Source organism: Macaca thibetana, chromosome 11 (genome assembly GCF_024542745.1).
Source record: "Macaca thibetana thibetana isolate TM-01 chromosome 11, ASM2454274v1, whole genome shotgun sequence".
NCBI lineage: Eukaryota > Metazoa > Chordata > Mammalia > Primates > Cercopithecidae > Macaca > Macaca thibetana.
Window position 1 is genome coordinate 2,065,625 of NC_065588.1, and position 20,833 is coordinate 2,086,457.

At 39.9% G+C, this 20,833-nt stretch overlaps 1 protein-coding gene across 2 annotated transcripts in view; it reads right to left on the reverse strand.

Moving 5' to 3' along the window:
• The window catches only part of DCP1B (decapping mRNA 1B), a 66,201-nt gene extending 54,649 nt beyond the window's left edge, over positions 1 to 11,552 (reverse strand). For both annotated transcript variants that reach the window (XM_050747067.1, XM_050747066.1), the window contains exons 1-3: positions 11,254 to 11,552; positions 4,926 to 4,966; positions 286 to 413 (exon numbers count right to left, since the gene is read on the reverse strand). In XM_050747067.1, the coding sequence (XP_050603024.1) occupies positions 286 to 413; positions 4,926 to 4,966; positions 11,254 to 11,403 (319 nt within the window). In that variant the 5' untranslated portion in view covers positions 11,404 to 11,552. The remainder of the gene's footprint in view (positions 1 to 285; positions 414 to 4,925; positions 4,967 to 11,253) is intronic.
• Positions 11,553 to 20,833: the final 9,281 nt, after the last annotated feature.

The following is a 20,833-nucleotide window of genomic DNA, read 5'->3' on the forward strand; positions in this document are numbered from 1 at the left end:
CAGGCTTAAGATCAGCAATGGGTTCACACTACAAATCCATAAAGCTTCAAAAGACAGAGTTTAAAGGTTTATATCATCATATTTATATTCACTTAAACTCTTCTAAGGAAGCATCTATTCCATCAGTTAGGCATGCATTTCCTAAACATTAGCATTTGTTAAAATGCTCACCACCCCCCATAGCCACTGATACCAAATGCAAACACAATAGCATACGCTGTACAATTTTAAACACTTGGCCAAACTTCAGATGTAAAACTACCCAATGTAGTAAGAAAGACTCACATCTGGCATTTCTGTAGAGAAGGAAAGGGTCCTGGAGTTGGAAATCCAAGTCTTTAGTAATAGGTTCTGTCCTATTTTCCATGCTCAGCCTATTCATAATGGTGAATCCGTGCTTTGGAGAAGCAGACCTAAAAATCACAAGGGGTCAGCGGGAGATCAATAGACAAATTGCTTAGCATGCTATATTTTCAGTATAGTACATTCTGATGTGTCTCTCAACTTTTGTTTGTATATGCAGCTTTACACAAGCAGCCTGTACACATACTTCTCCACCACTGGCATCATTATGGACTAATTCCCATGTAATGCAGCAGCACTGTCATGATGACTCATTCGGTAAAATTGAGTCACACTTCATTTGTGGGGGGTGTGTGTGTGTGTGTGTATGTGTGTATACAGTTGTTGTTTGTTTATTTCTTTACCTACGTTGTAAATTCCTTTAAGGCAGAGTAACTACTTTTTAAAATATTACTGACTTTTAAAGAATACTTTTTAAAAGTTAAATTAATTAAAGATATTTTTAAACAATCTTGGTAGTTAATATTAGAGTGTACATCACAATTATATGAAGACAATTTTCATAGAAAATGTTAAGTGTTAGTCTGAAACTGAAGGCTGCAAAATCTCTTAGCCATATGAATCAACTCTCAACAATCAGTTTGTGAGGACACAGCCTGAACTAGAAGTTTACATAACAGTGCAAAGGGCAGATACTTTGTTTTCTTCAATGCAAAGCAAACAGCTTCACAGATAAACCACTATAGAAGTTTTTCTCTATAAAAATGTGACATTTAGTGACGTTTTATTTTCATTTCACTCAATAAACCTTGAATGCCTACTCTGCCAGGCAGAAAAGAATCCAAATCATACTGAGTATAAACTCTAACAACTACATGTGCATTCGTCTACCCTTGGGTGACAGCCATATAGTAATTCAACTGTTCAACTTCCGGTGACAAATGAAACACCACATATTTACACACTGAAGCTGAAGCAAGCAGAATTCATTTATTTACTTTAAATGAGGGTGCTAGGGCTGTTATTAACAAACCCACAGAAGTGTTATGAGCAACAGGAAGACAAGTTGTTTATGTCTTAGTTTTATTTTGCCTCTATTTGATACTGATCAAGGAACACAGCTACACAACCACTGCCAGGATTTTCTCCTGAAACCTCCAATTTTAAAACTGATGGGAGGCAATCCTTGCCTAGCTTATTTTACAAAGGGGTAAAGTGGTGGTAAGCATACAATCAATACCAGAAATAATCATGATCATCACTTCAACTTAAACTCAGAGGAAGAATGAAAATATACTCCCAAAGAGCTCTGCTGGGGGGTCTTCTGGACGTGTCAAGTTCAGAAATCACCAGTGGGTGTCTCTATGAACTCTCTATTACAGAAAGGAAGGCATGGGAGGAAATAAATGATTTTTTAAATGGGATTAAGTGTTTTCATACAAGAATCAGAATTTGATTCTTCACGTATTTCATTATCACAACTGGATCTCACCTCTTTAATAGCACGGCTACTATACCATCTCATAATTTAGAAAATAGGCCCAGGGGATACATGTGCCAGCTGCTCTAAAGCAACTTCCATAAGAGAAGTCAAAATACATCACTGCCAGCTCCATTCCCTGTAACACGCCTCCCGCCCCCCAACCACCATGAGTTTTACATGCTTTTTGTAATTCTCTACTGAAGAAAGGCCTCAACATACTAGGATCTGGGAGGTTTTTGTTTTGCAGGGGATAAGGAAGGCATCCTATTCTTGAGGAGTTAGATTTGGAGAAGAGACTAAAAAAAAGGAAAGGATTATTTTCTCAATTTAATGTTTTGTTTAATTGAGAGTTCCATTAGAAACTTGGAGTACAGTAAGAAATCCTTGAAAATACAAACCTATATTTGGTTTGGATGTACAAAAGAAAATACTTGTATGATTTTAAAAAAAAACCCTACTAAAAATTCCCAAAATCAATCATTAACACATACGAATACATTTTTTCTGTCACTTCTCCAAAGAGTAATAATACCTGTTATGAGAAATGAGTGAGAATGGACCCTGTGCGCACGGCACGTAGTACAGTTCAACCCTATGGCTTTTGTTGTAAACTTCAGAATCCTCAAGAGCGCTCATACTCTATTGACTAAACCTGCTTGGGGGCATGCTCTGGCGCTCTGGATGTTCGGGAGCATAATGTAGACGAATACGCCAATGGTTCTTGGGTACTCCACTGCTTTTCTGAGACTGTAAAGAACCTCACCTCCTTGTCACCGAGTGTGCTGGCCTTGCCTCCCATTCCTTCCTTCCCCCTCCCATTGTTGCCTCCACTGGAACAGACCTTCCTCGCCTGCAGCTGAGCTCCCTCCTGCCCAGCACACACAGACCTCCATCAGGCCCACGCTTTGCCCCCAGTGGGCCTCTCTGTGCTGTTCTAGTCCTGCTTTTATCCTTCTAGCTGACTCCTCTGTATCCTTGCTGGCCCTCAAACCTAACCATAAACCCTCATCGGTTCCACTTTACACTCACTCCTTCAGGGAACAGCTTTCTTTCATGGCTTCAACTACCAAATTACTTCAGACAACTCCAAACCATCTCCAGCCCTGCCCTTACTCTGAGGGGCTGGACACCTCCACCCGAATGTCCTGCTACCAGTCCAGATCATTACTTCAAAGTAAAATGAGGGCTGATCCTCAAACCATATTCTTGACCTCCTGTCTTTCTATTCCACCAATGCTTCTGTCATTCTCAATCTTCCATGTTCAAAATATTGTCATTTTAAAAATTTCACCATTGCAATGCCCTTTCCATTTCAATTTCTATTATTCTAATCCCAACTCTCATCATTTCATATCTACTCCACTGCAATAATCTTCTCACTGTCCTGACTCCAATTTCTTCCAGAACCAGTGCATCCCCATGAAGTTAACACACTGACTTTCCCCACACATTTTCTCTATTACGCTCCTGTTCGTAAGCCTTCAATAACTTCCTACTGCTAAGAAAATAAATCTCAAAATCCAGAGTCTGCCATTCCAAGTCAGCAGATCTCTTTACACTTGCTAACTACCACAAACCAGTATAAGCCCTCTGCACCACATCTCCCTCACTGGCCCTTTTACACACCAGGTTCTATGCTTCTGCTCTTGCCATTCTTCCTGCTGAGACTGCCTTCCCTCTCCTCTATGCAAGCTAAGTTCTATCATATTCCTGAGGCCCAATTCAAGACCCATCACTCTATAAAGCAGGGGTATCTAATGTTTTGGCCTCCCTGGGACACCCTGGAAGGGGAAGAATTGTCTTGGGCCACACATAAAATACACTAACAATAGCTGATGAGCTTAAAAAAAATCCTCTAATGTTTTAAAAAAGTTTACAAATTTCTGTCAGGCTACATTCAAAGCCATCCCGGGCCACATTTGTCCAGCGGGCCACGGGTTGGACAAGCTTGCTATAAAGCCTTCCACAATCACAGCAGTCCATTCATTGCTCAGAATCTATCCACTGGCACTTGGGGTACTCTATCCTGTATTGTGGCTTACCATAAACATGGATATATGTAGAAAGAAAATACACTTGGGTGTGTGTGTTTCCTGTCTCCCCAGTGAAACTGATACCCCAGAAAGGTTTATATTAGGCCTTTTAATTTCATCTTTGTACCCCCAATGAAGGTGATGACCTTTCGCTATGACATTTTATGTGAATGTTTATGTGAATGAAAAGTTTGTTGAGCCAATATACATAATGTATGTCTCTATATGCACTTGTAATTTGATATGAATAATATAACAAGAAATGACTAAAAACACGAGCTTATTCAATCTATCCGGAAACATATTCTGTTAACTAGACAATGGAGGGCTGAAAGACATCTTCAATTCTGGATCACGCTTTTTTAAAGAGTCGGTGGTGGGAGAAAAATGATCAACGGCCGGGCGCGGTGGCTCACGCCTGTAATCCCAGCACTTTGGGAGGCTGAGGCGGGTGGATCACAAGGTCAGGAGTTTGAGACCAGCCTGACCAACATGGTGAAACCTCTGTCTCTACTAAAAATACAAAAAAAATTAGCCAGGCATAGTGGCGTGCGCCTGTAATCCCAGCTACTCAAGAGGCTGAGGCTGGAGAATCACTTGAACTCAGGAGGCAGAGGTTGCAGTGAGCTGAGAGTTGTGATCGTGCCACTGCACTCCAGCCTTGGCAACTGAGCGAGACTCCATCTCAAAAAAATAAATAAATAAAAATGATCAATGAAACTCTTTTCCAAATATTAACTGAACAATCTAGTATATCTCATAGTGTTCTTCTAGCTCCTGGCCAATGCATTATATTCAAGAACTTTGTGCCATTCATTTGAATCAAAGAATATTTAATCTATTTTAAACAGTGCTCAGTCAATGATTTAAGTTCATCTATATTGAAGTTTAAATTATATTCTGAAATTAGTATTCATCACAACATACCCGGTGACATTATTCAGTATTTATTCCCTTCTTCATGTCAACTAATAACTTCAAAACTGAGATTTAATTCTTTTACTTCTTTTTGAAATAAAACTGCATGCACTTGAAGAGTGACACAATTGAGCTAAAATATTATCTCAAAGATTGTTAGTTTCTTTATAAAAGTGAAACACTCTTACCTTGTATAAACAAATAAGGTTCCTTCCACATCAGTTTTCTCCTAAACAATAAAAACAAAACACACAAGACATGTATGTTCTCCTCATTCACAAACGTATAAAACAACTTCTCATGGAATAGGAATTATATCCAACTTCAAGCAGGTGAAACTGCAATGGGCCAAATACACCCAACATGAGGAGTGATTCTCAGGAAAAGGAGAAAGCAAGCTCTGGGCCATCAGTGTGCCTCTGCAGACTAGGCAGCAGGAAGCAGGCTTTCTTCTGTCATTTACAAAATAAACCATCATTATCTCTCTTTACCAAATACAGGGAGAGCAACATACCTCTAGCTGAAACGACGAGAAAGTAAGTGTGCTATGTGGATTTAATTAGAAAGAAGAGCGCTGCCTTTTTCTCCAGCCACCACACTGGGTGTGGAGCAAGCTGCAGACATCACTGGTGTCTGCATTTCACTATTCTTCATTTTGTTTTCCTGGTTCATTTTCTCTTGCCATATCCAGTCACTTAGGAGGGCAGATGATCTGTCAGTAACTCTACTTTAGCTGCTAGATAGAGAGGGCAATGATGGCCACAGAGTTCTCAGATGAATCAGTCACCTACTTAGTGTAGTCTATTTACAGTCAAGGTCCGCCCCGAGATCCCTGAAGTAAAGTTACACAAGTACTACCAAGTTAGGACTCAAGAAATTTGCCTGAGAAAATCTGGGAGAGGTGGTAAAGTTAAAATGATGCTTCAACTAGTTCATTTGACATTTCTTTTCCATTTCTCCAAAGGCAGGAAGCCGGGCCATTATGATAATATTCATCCATATAATGCATACTAAAAAACATACATGTAACTATCCAGGTGTTTGATTAACCAGTAACCAAGCCTATTGTAATTCAGAATTTAAAATGTACTTCTGCAATTTACATGGTTTAATTTCAGCATTCTATTTAAACCCCTGATATTTTATTATTAATATTCATGACCATAATCATTCAAAATTTAAGTACTCTATAATTTTGGTGAAAAATACACCCTTTTAAAAAAAAAGTGTAATGTCAAAACAGCAATTTTTAAAAGGCACACAAGGCATGATCCTTTCACATACTCAAGCAATTTCAGCCAATTTCTCATTCACTTTAGTTCAGTGGGCCTCAAAGTGTTATCCCCAGATCAGCGGCATCAGCATCACCTGGAACTTACTAGAACTGCAAGTGTTTGGGCTCCTACCCAAACCTACGGAATCAGCAACGCTGGGGATGGTGCTCAGCAATCTGGTTTTCATTAACCTGTCCCGGTGATTCTGATGTATGCTAGTCTGAGAGCCACTCACTGCCTCAGCTCAACAACATACTCTGCCCATGAAATTATATTACAAGTCCTGAAAACAAAATCCATTATGGCACAAATCATATCAAGTTATTATCAAGAGTAAATGGTTATAAAAAAATCATTACTTAGTAACAAAATTTTAAATCTCAAGATGTTTATTATTATGGAATATGAAATTATAAATAAAGAATTTAGACTAGGTACAGTGGCTCATGTCTGTAATCCCAGCACTCAGGGAGGCCGAGACAGAAGGATCACTTGTGGCCAGGAGTTCAGTTTGAGACCAGCCTGGGCAACATAGTGAGACCCTGTCTCTACAAAACAAAAATTTTTTTAATTAGCTAGGTGTGATGACACATGCCTGTAGTCCCAGCTACTCAGGAGGCTGAGGAGGGAGGATGGCTTCAGCCCAGGAGTTTGAGGCTACAGTGAGCTATGATTGTACCACTGCATTCCAGCCTGGGCAACAGAGGGAGACCCTGTCTCTTATAAATAAATAAATAAATAAATAAATTTCGAAACAACTTTAGCCAGTTTATTCCCTAACATATAAGCATAGGTAAGAAAGTCAGGGACTTCATCCTTAAACTAGATCCACTATAAAGTTTGTATAAATCACTACCACATACTGTGCAACATATCCTGATTTCTGAAATGTGGCTCATTTGCCCCTGTACTTTGAAAAATATCCAAGTCAAAATGAAAAAATATATATACAGAAACATTACTTATCTTTCTTTGAAAACAAACGTGGTTAATTCCTATCTGTTGACAAATGTATATCCTGAGTGTACTTTAAGCACTAAGAATTACTTAAACCCAAACCACCAAGGTATTAATCAGGAAAATGGCCCCTACAGTACAGTAAACGCTACCTGAACAAATTTTTGGCTGTCCCTAAAGTTTAAATGATTCAGTCAGCATGTATTCACAAGTCCACAAAGCATTTAAAAATAAATTTGTAAAAACTAAGTATTTGGTATTACCCATTATATTGTCAGGAAACTGAGCCAAGATACAGGCGACAGAACTAGGACTTTGCAGAACCTCTATGTACCGTCAGGATCACGCCCCACAAGATCAAAACACTCTCCTGGTATTCCAGTATTTGACCTTGGACTGTTTCATCTTAGAGATCCGAATCAGGATATCTGTATACATCAGCACACATAAAACTAAATAACTTCTGACTTGTTTCCTTTCTTCCTTGATGTAACAGAAATTCTCTTAATTTAAAAAAAAAAAAAAAAACCTTTAATGCCACATTTTAGTTTTTAAAATTCCAAGGTCAGAAATGTAAAAGGCATGTTTCTCCTAAAATTAATCTGTAACTTAAAACAAGCAATTGTCAAAACTAAGATTTTTATTTAGCATTACACACAAAGAATATGAATTTGTTCATAGGAAGGAGTTGTGTTTCAGTAATCACAACCTGGGACCTATAGTGGGGTTCTTGCCAGATCATGCTGGGCTAATTAGCTTATTATGATATGTCTCAGTTTCTCCATTGAAAAGAGATAACCAGGACGGGCACGGTGGCTTACACCTGTAATCCCAGCACTTTGGGAGTCCGAGGCAGGTGGATCACCTGAGGTCAGGAGTTCGAGACCAGCCTGGCCAACAAGGAGAAACCCCGTCTCTACTAAAAATACAAAAATTAGCTGGGCGTGATGGCAGGAGCCTGTAATCCCGCATACTAGGGAGGCTGAGGCAGGAGAATAGCTTGAACCGGGGAGGCAGAGGTTGCAGTGAGCCTAGGTTGCACCATTGCACTCCAGCCTGGGGGACAAGAGCGAGACTTCGTCTCAAAAAAAAAAAAAAAAAAAAAAGAGAGATAACCAGCTTACAATACTCAGATCTTTTGATGAAAAAAACGTCAGGTGCTCTATGATACCTGGATAAAAGAGACTTTGAAAATGTACATTTCTGTTCTATTATAGCTGCCCAAATTCATGCATTTTCCTGGCCCCTCCACAGTTATCCAAGGGCAACCAGATTTTTTTTTTCTTTCTGAGCAAAGTCCAGGGTTAGGGATGTGCAGAATAGTTAAAACAAGATTAGATGTTCCTTAGATCCTTTAAGGAGGACTTTTAAGTATTAGTTACCAGTCCTGGGGTATTTTAGCTTAAATTTTAAAAGTACAATTTGACAATTTAATATTATATTCTATTATAAAATCTAACAAGTGCTAAAGAAATAAGCAATTCAGAATTCAAAATACTAAAAAACCCAAAATGGAATATAAAATAGTGCTGTTTTGCAAATTTTGGGGACTGCACACTGACACAAAATAGCTCAGCACAATCTCTATTTTAACTTGATTATTCTCAATTAAAATAATCAAAACGTAGGCCTCAACTTATCCTCCCAAATCTCTCTTAATCATGCATGTAGCATCGGCGTCACCTATGAAGCTTTCAACAATCTCAAATGCCTGGGTCTCATTATCCAGAGGTTTTAGTTTGGCATTTTTCACTTTTAAAAAACTGTGAGTTAATTGGCTACACCAAAAACTTAGAAAACCACTAGCTCGGAACACAACCTCAGTCACTGTAGGGCAGTTTTCAGGCTCAGCTCACCTGGCCTCTATTCTGCAGATGTCCTAACACTCTTCCCTTCAGTGCGACAGCCAAAAACGTCTCCAGACGCTGCCAAATGTCACCTGGGGGCAAAATCAACTCCAGCTGGGAGCCACTGGTCTAAGGACTGACAGCTGGAAAATACCAGGGCTATGGTCTTCAATTGACACACAGGTATTAATATTTTGGAGGGGGGCATCTTTCCTGGCAACAGGGAGTAGATCTAACTCTAAAATTCCTATTCCAGTCATGACATAATCTTTCTTAATCCTTCTTTAAAGCAGTTCATTTTCTATACACCTTTCCTTCCTAATTTCTCCTCCTCTGAAAGGCTGAAGTCATTCTTCATCCATTTTCAGGGCAATAAGAATTCCCCTCTTTAACATCTTCCCTGCCTTCTTGTAAATACTTTCTCCTCTCTTCTCAAGAATGTTCTCATATTCTTATTAGGTTTACATTCAAATGGCTCCCACCCAGAGTGACAGCACATGGAGACAGTGGTCATAATTTGTTTGCCTCCAGCAACTGCTCTGCAGCTGAACTAGGTCTCTCTCTTTGTTTTTCTGGCTACGACAGCCTTGAATATTAGAACTTTGAAAGAATGACCTTTTCCTGAGTGAATTATACCCTGTCTGAAGGCAACATGTCCAGCAAGCAGGAAAACATAACTCCTGTAAATAATGCATTGTGACACATCTGCTTTTTGATGAGGCTTTAGGTATCTAATAAACATCTGTAACTATCTTAAAAGGTATCTATCACATAGATAACGGTCAAAAGCCTACAGGAAACAACTATTATTCAAGAGAAATGCTCTACTTTCTTTATATTAATAGTTTCTCAGGATGCTCCAGACTCGAATCCCAGTGTCAAGTCAATTTACACAACTATACATCTCTGGTCCTCATCTCTCTACTATGGAATTAACTTTTACAGGATTATAACATTATGCCTTTGGCATTTTTCTACACAGCAGCAAAACAGCCTTATGTAGAATATCTTCATATATACTTTTAATTACCATGGAGGAAACTGTCTACTATGTTGCTCAATGTTCTTTATGTAAAGACCTAGGTGACAAATGCCCCTGGAAACTAGGGGGAAATAACCTTTCTCCTGATTAAGTGGTAGGCTTTCTATTACAGAAGAATGAATATTAAAGAGCTCTTCCTGTTCTCCTTTTGAGTTTGGCTACTAGGAGCGCAGACCTAAATTCTTTGCCCCATTCCTGTAAATTTCCTCTGTTAAGAACTTTGGGCAAAACTGTTTGTCTATCCCATTCTTGATTGCTTTTTTATTTTTATGTTAATGATTTTCAGGTGAGTTTTTACTACAGGCTGCTGAACTACACTGGAGATAAGTAGGCTTATGAATGTGGGTGTTAAAAAAAACCAGAGTTGTTCAACATGGATGTTTTCCTTGCTTAAGTTCTGGTGTTTATACAACCGACTTGAAGAACACAAAAAGTTTATCTGAAATCCATTCATCAAGGCTAAGTTCTCCATACTGTTTTGTAACTTATTTTAAAATGATGGATATCATATATGTGATATTTAATGGGCAATATATAATGGATGATGAATATTATTTGGACAAAAATCATTATGAGGAAAGAAATAAAATTACATCTCTCTACATTCGAGTGGGTGGGTTACAAAATTACAAGCAGCAATTCCTGCAACAGGATTCCAGTGTTCTAGGCTTCTACCCCATTCTGACTGTGAGGACAATGAAATTTCATTCCATTACCATTTATTGGGACTCTGCTTTGAGAAGAGCACTAAAATAATCTGGCTCCCAAATGGCCTCCAATATCAAACTTGGTGTGCTGTCGTATAATAATCCTCCCAAGAGCATCAGCCTCCTTCTAAGTGTTGGACCCTGCCCCATTTTGTCTTTTATTTGACGAGGTTGGCTCTTTTCTTGGCGTTTCCCTAGTTTACAACTTGCAGATTTCTCCCCTTCTATCAAGTTTTGATTTCTCTTTGTCCCATCTAAGACTGACATTCCAAAATCAGAACTCTGCACTTTTATTCATCTGCTGTCCCTGCCTCCCCCATAGCCACAGATTCACTGTAACAGAACTCTGCTTTACTGTCTCGAGCACATCGGTCTTCCGACCTTAAGGCATCAGGTCCTTCCTTTCCTTCGGCTCTCAGGGTGCGGTACCCGATCGGTCTGGTCTCCCAGCGTTGGGTACGTTAGAGATTTAAGTCTTTTCCCCAACTCCAGGTAGCTCCACAGATCCGCCTCCCTTCCCCCAAACCCCCGGGAGCGCATCTCCACAACTTCGGCCTCAGGCCCCAGATCCACCCACCTCCAGGGCTTCAACGTCTCCTCCCCCTCACCGGGTCCTCCTGTCCTGAGTCTGACGCCCCCCGCCTCCACCCCAACCCTGCTCTGCACTGCTCCGCCGCGTCCGCACGCACCCACTCGTTGGCCCGATGGCCGAAGGTGTACAGAGCCACCTGGCTGGCCACGTCCACGATGCGGTTGATATAGGGGTCGTGGCGCTGCAGGGCCGCTAGGCTGATGTCGCGCCCCTTCCCCACCAGGCCGCCTGCCGCCACGGCTGCCATCTTCCCTCCCTCCCCGACATAGGCACGGGGCTCTTGGAAGCCACTCTCAATAGATCGCAGAACGAGCGAGCTGCTTCGCTACCAAGAACCCACGGCGACCACAAGGCCCGGGAGGCCTTTTCCGGCTCCAGTCACCCACACCCTCCCGCCCGCCGACTGACGCAAGGCCTCACTAATCGATGGCCGCGCTCCGCCCACTGAGGATCGTTGCCACTGGCAACGACAAGCCCAGGCCTGCCCTCTGCATCCCGTTTCTTTCTCCAAGAGCAGTTTTTCTTCACGCTCGAGCCTTTGAGCTGTGTGCGCGGTAGGACTTCCTTCTTGGATGTGTTCGACGCCTTGGCATATCTTTTCTTTGGCGCTTCAGTGATCAGACCTATCACAATAAATAAGCCTCGAGCATCAAGAACTCTGAAGAGAAAGAGAACTGAATTGATTTCTGAATGCGCTAACACCCAGTGGTTCTCAAAGTGTGGTGTGGTCCTGGAACCCCTTGGGAGTTTCTGAGACCCTTTCAGGGGATCTGCAAGGTCAAAAAAAAAAAAAAAAAATTTGATGACAATGCTAAGACTTACTTATTTGACTTGTTCACTGTGGTGACGATTTGCAGACAATGGTGGTTAAAAGTGCTGGTGGCTTAACCCAATCATGGCAGGGACACCAAACTGTATTGCTAGTGAAAGTACGCACGTGTCACTAACCTGCATTCTCAGTTAAAAAAAAAAAAAAAAAGCTAGAGAGCCAGTGTCACCTGATGGTGTTCTTGATAAGCAGTAAAAATTATAAATTTTATTGAAGCTTAATCCTTGGGTACCATTCTTTTTAGTATTCTGCATGAAAAAAATAGGAAATAGGCATAAAGCACGTCTGCTACAAAATGAAGTGTGTCATACTTGTCTCTAGGAAAATACTTCTGTGCTTGAGTTGTGGGCCGAATTCATGTTTTTTTTTTTATTTTCATAAAACATTTTACTTGAAAGAAAGATGGGCAAACTATGATTATTCAAACAGGTACTTGACAGACATTTTCCTGAAAATAAATAAACTGTGCCTGTCACTTTCAGGAAAACAAGGGACAATTACTGCTGCCAATGATAATTTTTAAGCCTTCAAGCCAGAATGAAAAGTTTAGAAAATGTGTATCTGCTGCCATGAGCTTGACAACGTCTCAATATTTAACGTTTTTTTTCTGATGAGATCAATGATGATATTAATGAGTGCAATTTTAACAAATCTTGTGTAATGGAAAGTGTCAGTATCTCAGAGATCTGCTTAACTCAGTGGTCCAATATTTTCCAAATGACTGATGTCTCATGCTACATAATCATGCACAGGCAAAAGATCCATTCCAGGACAAGGTGGACTAATGGATTTTTAATGTAACAGTATGAAAAGTTAATAGGATTTCAGATAGTACATTGCAGCTAAGCTTTGAGAAACTCCAGCTTGTCAAGTTTTGGTATATTGTCCAAGAAGAATATCCACAGTTATCTGAAAAAGTCTATTAAAATATCCATCTCTTTTCCAACTACATTATCTATATATGAGGCCAGAGTTTCTTCATATACTCCAAACAAAACACACATAGCCCGGCCTCTTTAAAGTTATTTTTAATTTCCAACGTGGTAAATATAGGTAGATATAACTCATATAAACAAAAGTTCTCTGAGGGAGTCCTTAATATTTTTTAAGAGTGGGCCAGGTGCAGTGGCTCACGCCTATAATCTCAGCACTTTGAGAGGCTGAGGCGGGCAGATCACAAGGTCAGGAGTTCAAGACCAGCCTGGCCAACATGGTGAAACCCTGTCTCTACTAAAATTACAAAAATTAACGGGGCGTGGTGGTGGGCACCTGTAATCCCAGCTACTTGGGAGACTGAGGCAGGAGAATCGCTTGAACCCGGGAGGCAGAGGTTGCAGTGAGCCGAGATCCTGCCTCTGCACTCCAGCCTGGGTGATAGAGACTCCACCTCAAAACTAAATAAATAAATAAAAAGTAATTTAAGAAATGATTTTTAAGAGTGTAAAGGGGTCTTGAGACTAAAAAGTTGAGAACGGTTGATCTAAACCATTTATCTAGCATTAAATATTAGAACAACTGTGCAGACATTATGACATTCATAAATTCTTACCTATTTGATATAGAAATATCATAGATATGACACACATGCCCTGTCATAATAATATGTTGCAATATAATCTTTGCAGTCACAATTCAATTGTACTGAAATTCTTGGTTAAGCTGCGTTTTGTAGTCTCAGTCCTGTTGATTCCCAAGCCTAACTTCCCAGTGGGGAAGAATATAGCAACGGCTTTCAAAGAACTTTTTTTGACTGAGGCTGGGGTTATTTGCAGTCTGACCCAGAACATATGTTTATATATTTATACCTGATATTAACTAGAATAAATGTTTCATGAAACAATACTAAGTGATACAGACATTTTTTAAATTGCTGTTTGTGACTTTGTAAATTGATTTCATGATCAACTAATGGATTGTGACCTGCAGTTTGAAAAATACAGGGCTACAGCAACTGAACAACCACACAAAGCTGACTAGACAACTTTCCATGTTAGTTCACTGCCTTTTTCCAGTGTTACTGACCTGTTTGCTCTTCATCGCATACGTGCTTCCAAAAACGAGTCTAATTTGTAATATGGGCAATGGAGAATTTTGTGATTAACACTTGAACTAGTCACACTCTCTCACTTGATTAGCTGTTCTAATTTGGATTTTTCAGCATGAACCCACAGATTCTACTTTGCATTTCCCTCATACATATAATGAGGCCTTGCTTTTCTTTTGTCTGTTAAGTTCCATGATCCTTACACAGATCATTTTCCAGTCTTTCCATCTTTAAAGTGTAAAGAACAGATTGTGGCCTCCAAAGAATGAATTGCTTTGAGCTCAGTAGAGAAGACAGGCAGTATGGGGGCCGTTGTAAAAGCTTAAATGTTCATAAACCAAAAGTGCATTCGGGTCTTGGTGATCTGTATGACTACAACTGCAGAGCATTTACTGAGTGCTCACTTGATGAAATGCATTAATTCTTCTTGATTTATTGTTGCTTCTTGTGTCTGTGCTGAAATTACATGGTCATGTCATCTCCGGTCTTTGATCTCACTGATGAGTAAGATGAAGATACCCTTACTGTGCTTATGGGAAAGATTTCACACATGTGAACAACATGCCAATATGATGCTTAGTAGAGAAGGGTTGATTTTTTGTGTGTTGAGAGTTAATGAAACAACCCACCTTCTGTTCCAACCTCCTTGTATCTGAACTCTTTTCTCCCAAGTATCTCACACATTCCCATCCCTGTACCTTCGCCCATCTGTCTTCTTAGCTTGGAATGACCTTTTCCTGGAAAACTCACCTCCTGTCTTCTCCTATACACTCCTTTCAGCCTGTGAATCCTCAGTGCAGTCTGTTGCGATTTTTCTTGTGGCACTGAACTCACTTTATCCTGACTTAGACTTATTTCTTTACTATGTTACATATACTTTTTTTTCCAGTTCTTAAAAAAAAAGAGTCACTGTAATAAAAGAGAATTGTTATAGAAAATCTAGTCTGAAAATGTTATTGCAATTGAACAAGAAATGTAGCTTTGAGTTTCTTGACAGATAAGCAAAAAGGAGGAAATAGTATGTTTCATAAATTTTTATTTATTTATTTATTTATTTATTTATTTATTTATTTATTTACTTTTGAGACAGGGTTTTTCTCTGTTGCCCAGGCTGGAGTGCAGTGGCAGGATCACAGCTCACTGCAGCCTTGACCTCCGGGGTTCAAGCTGTCCTCCCACCCCAGCCTCCCAGGTAGCTGGGACCACAGGCGGGTGCTACCATGCCCAGCCAATGTTTTTTATATTTTGTAGTGATGGGGTCTCATTATGTTGCTCAGACTGGAGATGTTATTTTATTTATTTATTTTTTTGTGACGGAGTCTCGCTCTGTCTCCCAGGCTGGAGTGCAGTGGCGCGATCTCCGCTCACTGCAAGCTCCACCTCCCGGGTTCACGCCATTCTCCTGCCTCAGCCTCCCGAGTAGCTGGGACTACAGGTGCTGCCACCTCGCCCGGCTAGTTTTTTGTATTTTTAGTAGAGACAGGGTTTCACCGTGTTAGCCAGGATGGTCTCCATCTCCTGACCTCGTGATCTGCCCGCCTCGGCCTCCCAAAGTGCTGGGATTACAGGCGTGAGCCACCGCGCCCGGCCGGAGATGTTATTTTTTATGTGCTTATCACCCGTATAGTCTCCCTAGCACTTGGTCCAATGCCTTGTGCATAATAGAGATTCAATAAATGCTTATTCTTTCGAACTAAACCCAGAGTTAGTGGAATTTACTCATTAAATGTCAGCATTTTTTAAAGAGCTCATGATTTATAAAATAATGAAATCCAAGTTGGGATAAAAGAACATATAATAGCAAGTCCTGATCTCTCAGATTTTACATTCTAAGGGAGATAGAAAAAAATGGAAAGGTTTTTGGTTTTTTAACTTTCAAACAAAAAACTCTTGAAGATGAGACATCATACTCAGAGAAAAAAGATAAATAATGTTGCAGTGACTTCAGCATTGCGGTATTGTTCATCTCCTCGGCCCACAGAGCTTTATTTTTTTTATTCTTTTTTCTGCCCCCCAAAGTCCTAAAGCTCTGACCTTCTAGGATGACGCCAGCCTTCTGCCTTCTTTCTATTTGAATAATCTGTGTTTGTAAAACCAGGTCATCATCACTTATCCAAATATACTAAGTTGCAGAGCTCGATATTAGTAAAAGACCATTTCAAATAGGCAAATTCTTTTTTAATCCATGTAACTTCCGTTTCTGTTGGCGTCCAGAGTGCTGGCGCACTTCCACTGCGTTTCCATAAGCCTCGTCATGATACCTTGGACAAATATTGGTGACTTCGGGTTTCATGATTATATTATAATTGTCATTATGAGATTAAATATATGCTCACACTTGGTTTTATAAAGTTGGATACTGCAATTTAAAACAAGTTTGTAGTATGATAAAAAAAATATGTTTGGGTCTGGGGTTTTTATACTGTGGCGATGACTGGGTAAGACAAAATTCAGCACCTAGTCAATTAAGATAATTGTAAGAAGACAGTATGTTTAGATTCTTTGAAAATCAGAATATAATTGAAAACCGGTTTTGTAGGTGTGAATGAATGTTTGCATGCAAATATGGATTGACTATATCATAATTTTAAAACACAAATACACAATGTGCTTTATTAGTACTCTTTTCTTTGTTGTGTAAATACCCTCTAAGTCTGGCATTTGTCCTGTAGCAGAATATGTTAGAATGAAGAGGAAGAGAGGAGCTTCCAGGATGCCCCTAAGAATCTGTGATTCTGAGATGACTTAAACAGCCTCTGATGCTGTGCTTTTACCATGTGTATTAGTTGCCCTTTTTTTGCTAGGAACTTTATTCCAAAGGATGACAGAAGTGAAGAATTAACTCCCTCTCCCTGTGGAGGAGAACAGTTTGAAGCAGTGTGTTATCAGTTGTTTTCAATGCACGGTTCATTTATTTTTTTAAGCAGCAGAGCACAGTAGAAAGGGCACCCCCCTGGAAAGGGAAACTAGTTTCACCTCTTTCTATCTATGTGACATTCAACCAATGACCTCACCTATACCTTGGGGAACATAATATTTGCTCTACCAATTTCACTGGGTAAATGAGATCAAGTGAGAAAATGTACCAGAAAAAGCTTTGCAATCTGTACAATGTTCTGCAAATGAAAAAAAAAAAAAAAAAAAAAAAAAAAAACTATTATAATTAGTAGTAGTAAGACTATTGCTATCTTCATCATGATTATTATTAGTTTCATGACCAGTATTATTCTTTCTAATAGAAGCCCAGAAGGGATACTTTTAGTCCAATTACCCAATTAGTGTTCAAATCAAAAAAAATTCTGCATAAGTGACAAAGAATATGTTAATTTCTAAGGCAGCACATTCCCAATATTTTTATACAATAAAGGATGCAAGTTAAAACATACTTATCAGAAACTTCACAGAGGAAGATAAAATATAGGAGACATAGCTCTTTGTTCTGCAAGGTTGTACAAAGAGGTTACAATTTGAAACAATTGTTTGGAAGCCAGAGCAGAATGAGAAGGGGCAAATATGGGGTGAAGATTGGGTGATGTGAGGAAGGCAGACATCTCCCAGGGGGGCTTTTGCTAGGGTAAGAGGTAACCTATACCTTTGAAAAGGTCAGAAATTCTCGAGTCTGGGCCTTATAGCCCCCTGGACTAGACCTCTGTTAACTTGACCTAGAGCGGGGTTGGGGTAATTAGATCTTTTTGGAATGGAGAGACCACTCGTGAATTGACCACTCGTGAATTTTCTCTTTTGATCTCTCTTTGCTTCTCTCTGCCAGTCCTATGAAATCTATTAATTTTAGTGTCACTGTCAGAAGTCAGGTGAAGGCGTAGTGGGTCTAGAGGATCTCTACAATAGCTACTTCTTTTGATTTGTTTCTTTGTGTTTCTGGGCATCATCCTAAGATATGAGGAAGTACCTTTAATTCCACATGAAGAGATCATGGGCTTAAAATGCAAAGATCTGATGCTGCTACCCAATGTCCATGAGTCTCAGTCAAAGTAATCAGTCATTTGATTACCAAGAGGGAGAAAAAGATGTTAAGACAGAGGAAGTAGAGGTCGGACACAGTGGCTCACGCCTGTAATCCCTGCACTTTGGGAGTCTGAGACAAGTGGATCACCTGAGGTCAGGAGTTCGAGACCAGCCTTGCCAACATGGCGAAACCCCGTCTCTACTAAGAATACAAAAAATTAGCCAGATGTGGCAGCGGGCGTCTGCCCGCTACTTGGGAGGCTGAGGCAGGAGAATCACTTGAACCTGGGACACGAAGGTTGCAGGGAGCCAAGATCGCATCACTGCAGTCCGGCCTGGGAGATTAGAGTGAAACTCCATCTCAAAAAAAGTAAAAATAAAAAAATAAAGGAGGAAGTAGAAACTGCAGAAGACAAATCTCTGTTTCATTCTCAGTGTACCATGGAAAGGACAATGGAAGTTGCTTGCCATGCCTCTGAAAACACAAGCAGCTCTGTGTCACATTATTGAGGAAGATGTTATTGGATGTGGCTGATTTCACATAAAGGAGCCTTGTCCTAGGACATAGAGGAGTGTTGAGGGTTGTCACCGGATTATCTTTCACATTAACTAGGTGTGTGCTAGCTGATTCATTATCATAGCACCAAGGTCATAGAGGGATGACCTGAATGATTATCTGCTTTGAGCAAAGAACCCACAGTTCTGGGCAAGTCACGTCACTTCTCTGTGTAATAAAGAGATTGAATTAGAAGAGTGCTACCCAGCTACAGATTCCGTGGTTCTCTATTAAGCTACCTCCATTCATATCAAATGCATATCAAATCTTTACAAACATGTAGATAAGCCCAGAAACAATACTGAACGATTTGTTTAAGGGAATATCTCACACTGAAATTATGTCAGGGAAGCAGCCCATTAAAGACTTTTTAATGTTAAATCAAAACTGAGGGCTGAAAAGCCTTTCTTCTTCCGTGTGTTGTGTTCCCTCATGCTCCAAGGAAAGCTGTTGTAGGGAGGAAGGAATGTTTCCTCTTGCCATGCTGTAGGCAGCTTCCTGCCCGGGTGGATGGGCTCTCACTGTAGATTGCTAATCCAGGTGAAATGAGTATTTCAAATCACCTATGATGATTTGCATGCCAGTCTGTAAGAAGCAGTTGGGAAAGAGTGTCAGAGACTCCTTGGTGGAATGCATTTGAAGAATTTCGTAATTACTTATTGTTCTTACAACCTACTACGTTAGCTTTCCACTTTGTCGTTGATTTTTCTCTTTTTAAACTGATGTATGAAGCCCCAAAGGTAATTGGGCTGCAAAACATTGTGCTAAACTAACCTTAAGTCCAAGATGAGAGGCTTTGGAAAAATACTTGGCTTGGTCAGGGGCTAGAACTCTAGTAGTGGGGACAAGAGGGTAGAGGGATGAAGGGGAGGTATAGTATCTACTTCTATAATGCTGAGATTTGAGAATATTTCCTTACCCAGTCCCTCAAGCCTATCATACATATTCTATATTGGGTTGACAAACTACAGTTCACAGGCTAAATCTGGCCCTCTGCCTGTTGTGTAAATAAAGTTTTATTAGAACACAGCCATGCTCATTGAATTGTCTATGGCTGTTTGCACCCTGCAACAGCAGAGTTGAGTAGTTGCAACAGACACCATGTGATCTGCAAAGCCTAAAATATTTACTATCTAGTCCTTGACAGAAAAAGGTTTTTGGCCTATATTATTTAAACAACTCAATACATAAGTTATACTGAGGACTTTCTACATGCTTAGTCGGCAACCAGTTTGTGCACATTGTAAATACACAATAGATTGGAAGCCCAGTTTCTATTCTCAAGGAATTTAAAATGTAGTTGAGGAGACAAAGACTAGCATACATGAAAAAATAGTGAACAGTGAAAGGCAATGTATAATCAAGGGTTCGACTGTGATGTACAGGCAAGTACCAGAATTTGGAGAAAAGGAAGGAGGATCAGTGAGACCTCTAGTAGTTGGGGAAAGCAATATTTAATATAAAAAGTTCCAGGGCACAATAAGAGCTTGGTTGCTCCCTTGAGATCCATCGTAATTGGATTTGACCTGTATTTCCACTCCAGTGTCATTTAAATCACTGTTATTTTTGGCCTTGTGCTTAGAAGACACCTAAATGACCAGAAATATTTCTGAGTGACTTTAGCTGACTGATTTTCCTGGGATTTGGGATTCCTTCAATCTCCCTAAACTACAGAAAATTAAATCTAGCCATAGTGGCATAATGTCTTTCTCTTTTGAAGACAATACAGCAAAATGATTGCAAGCATGAGCTCTGCAGTCAAAGAAACCCAAGTTTCAATCTCCCTCTAGCTGTGTAACCTTGGGGAGACTCTAAAGCTCTGTGCCTCAGTTTCTTCCTTTACAAAGTAGAAACAACAATAATGGCAACCTGCTAGGGTTATTGTGATAACTAGATCATATAAGGCCTGTGACGTGTTTAGAATATAAAGTGCCTGCCTGGTATGAAGAGGTCTCCATGAATGTTTAGTTATTGGTCATTGCTCCTGAGAATAGCAAGGTTTACATCCTGCACAAAAGAGTCATACTTACTTCCGGAACAAAAATTAGTACTTTATCATTTATAAAGGCACTTACAACAAAATGTACTAATGTAAAGCAAAGAATTACTGCTCCCCATTATTTGGTTTACTAATGGTTACAATTCTTAATTTTTAACATATCGCCATTGCCAGGCCCCTGATTTATTTCTGTGATGTCCTTGGGGATCTTGGGACCAGGAGCATGATGCAAAAAACGCAGATACAGATCTCCACTCTGATACTAATGCAGGAATCTTGAGGG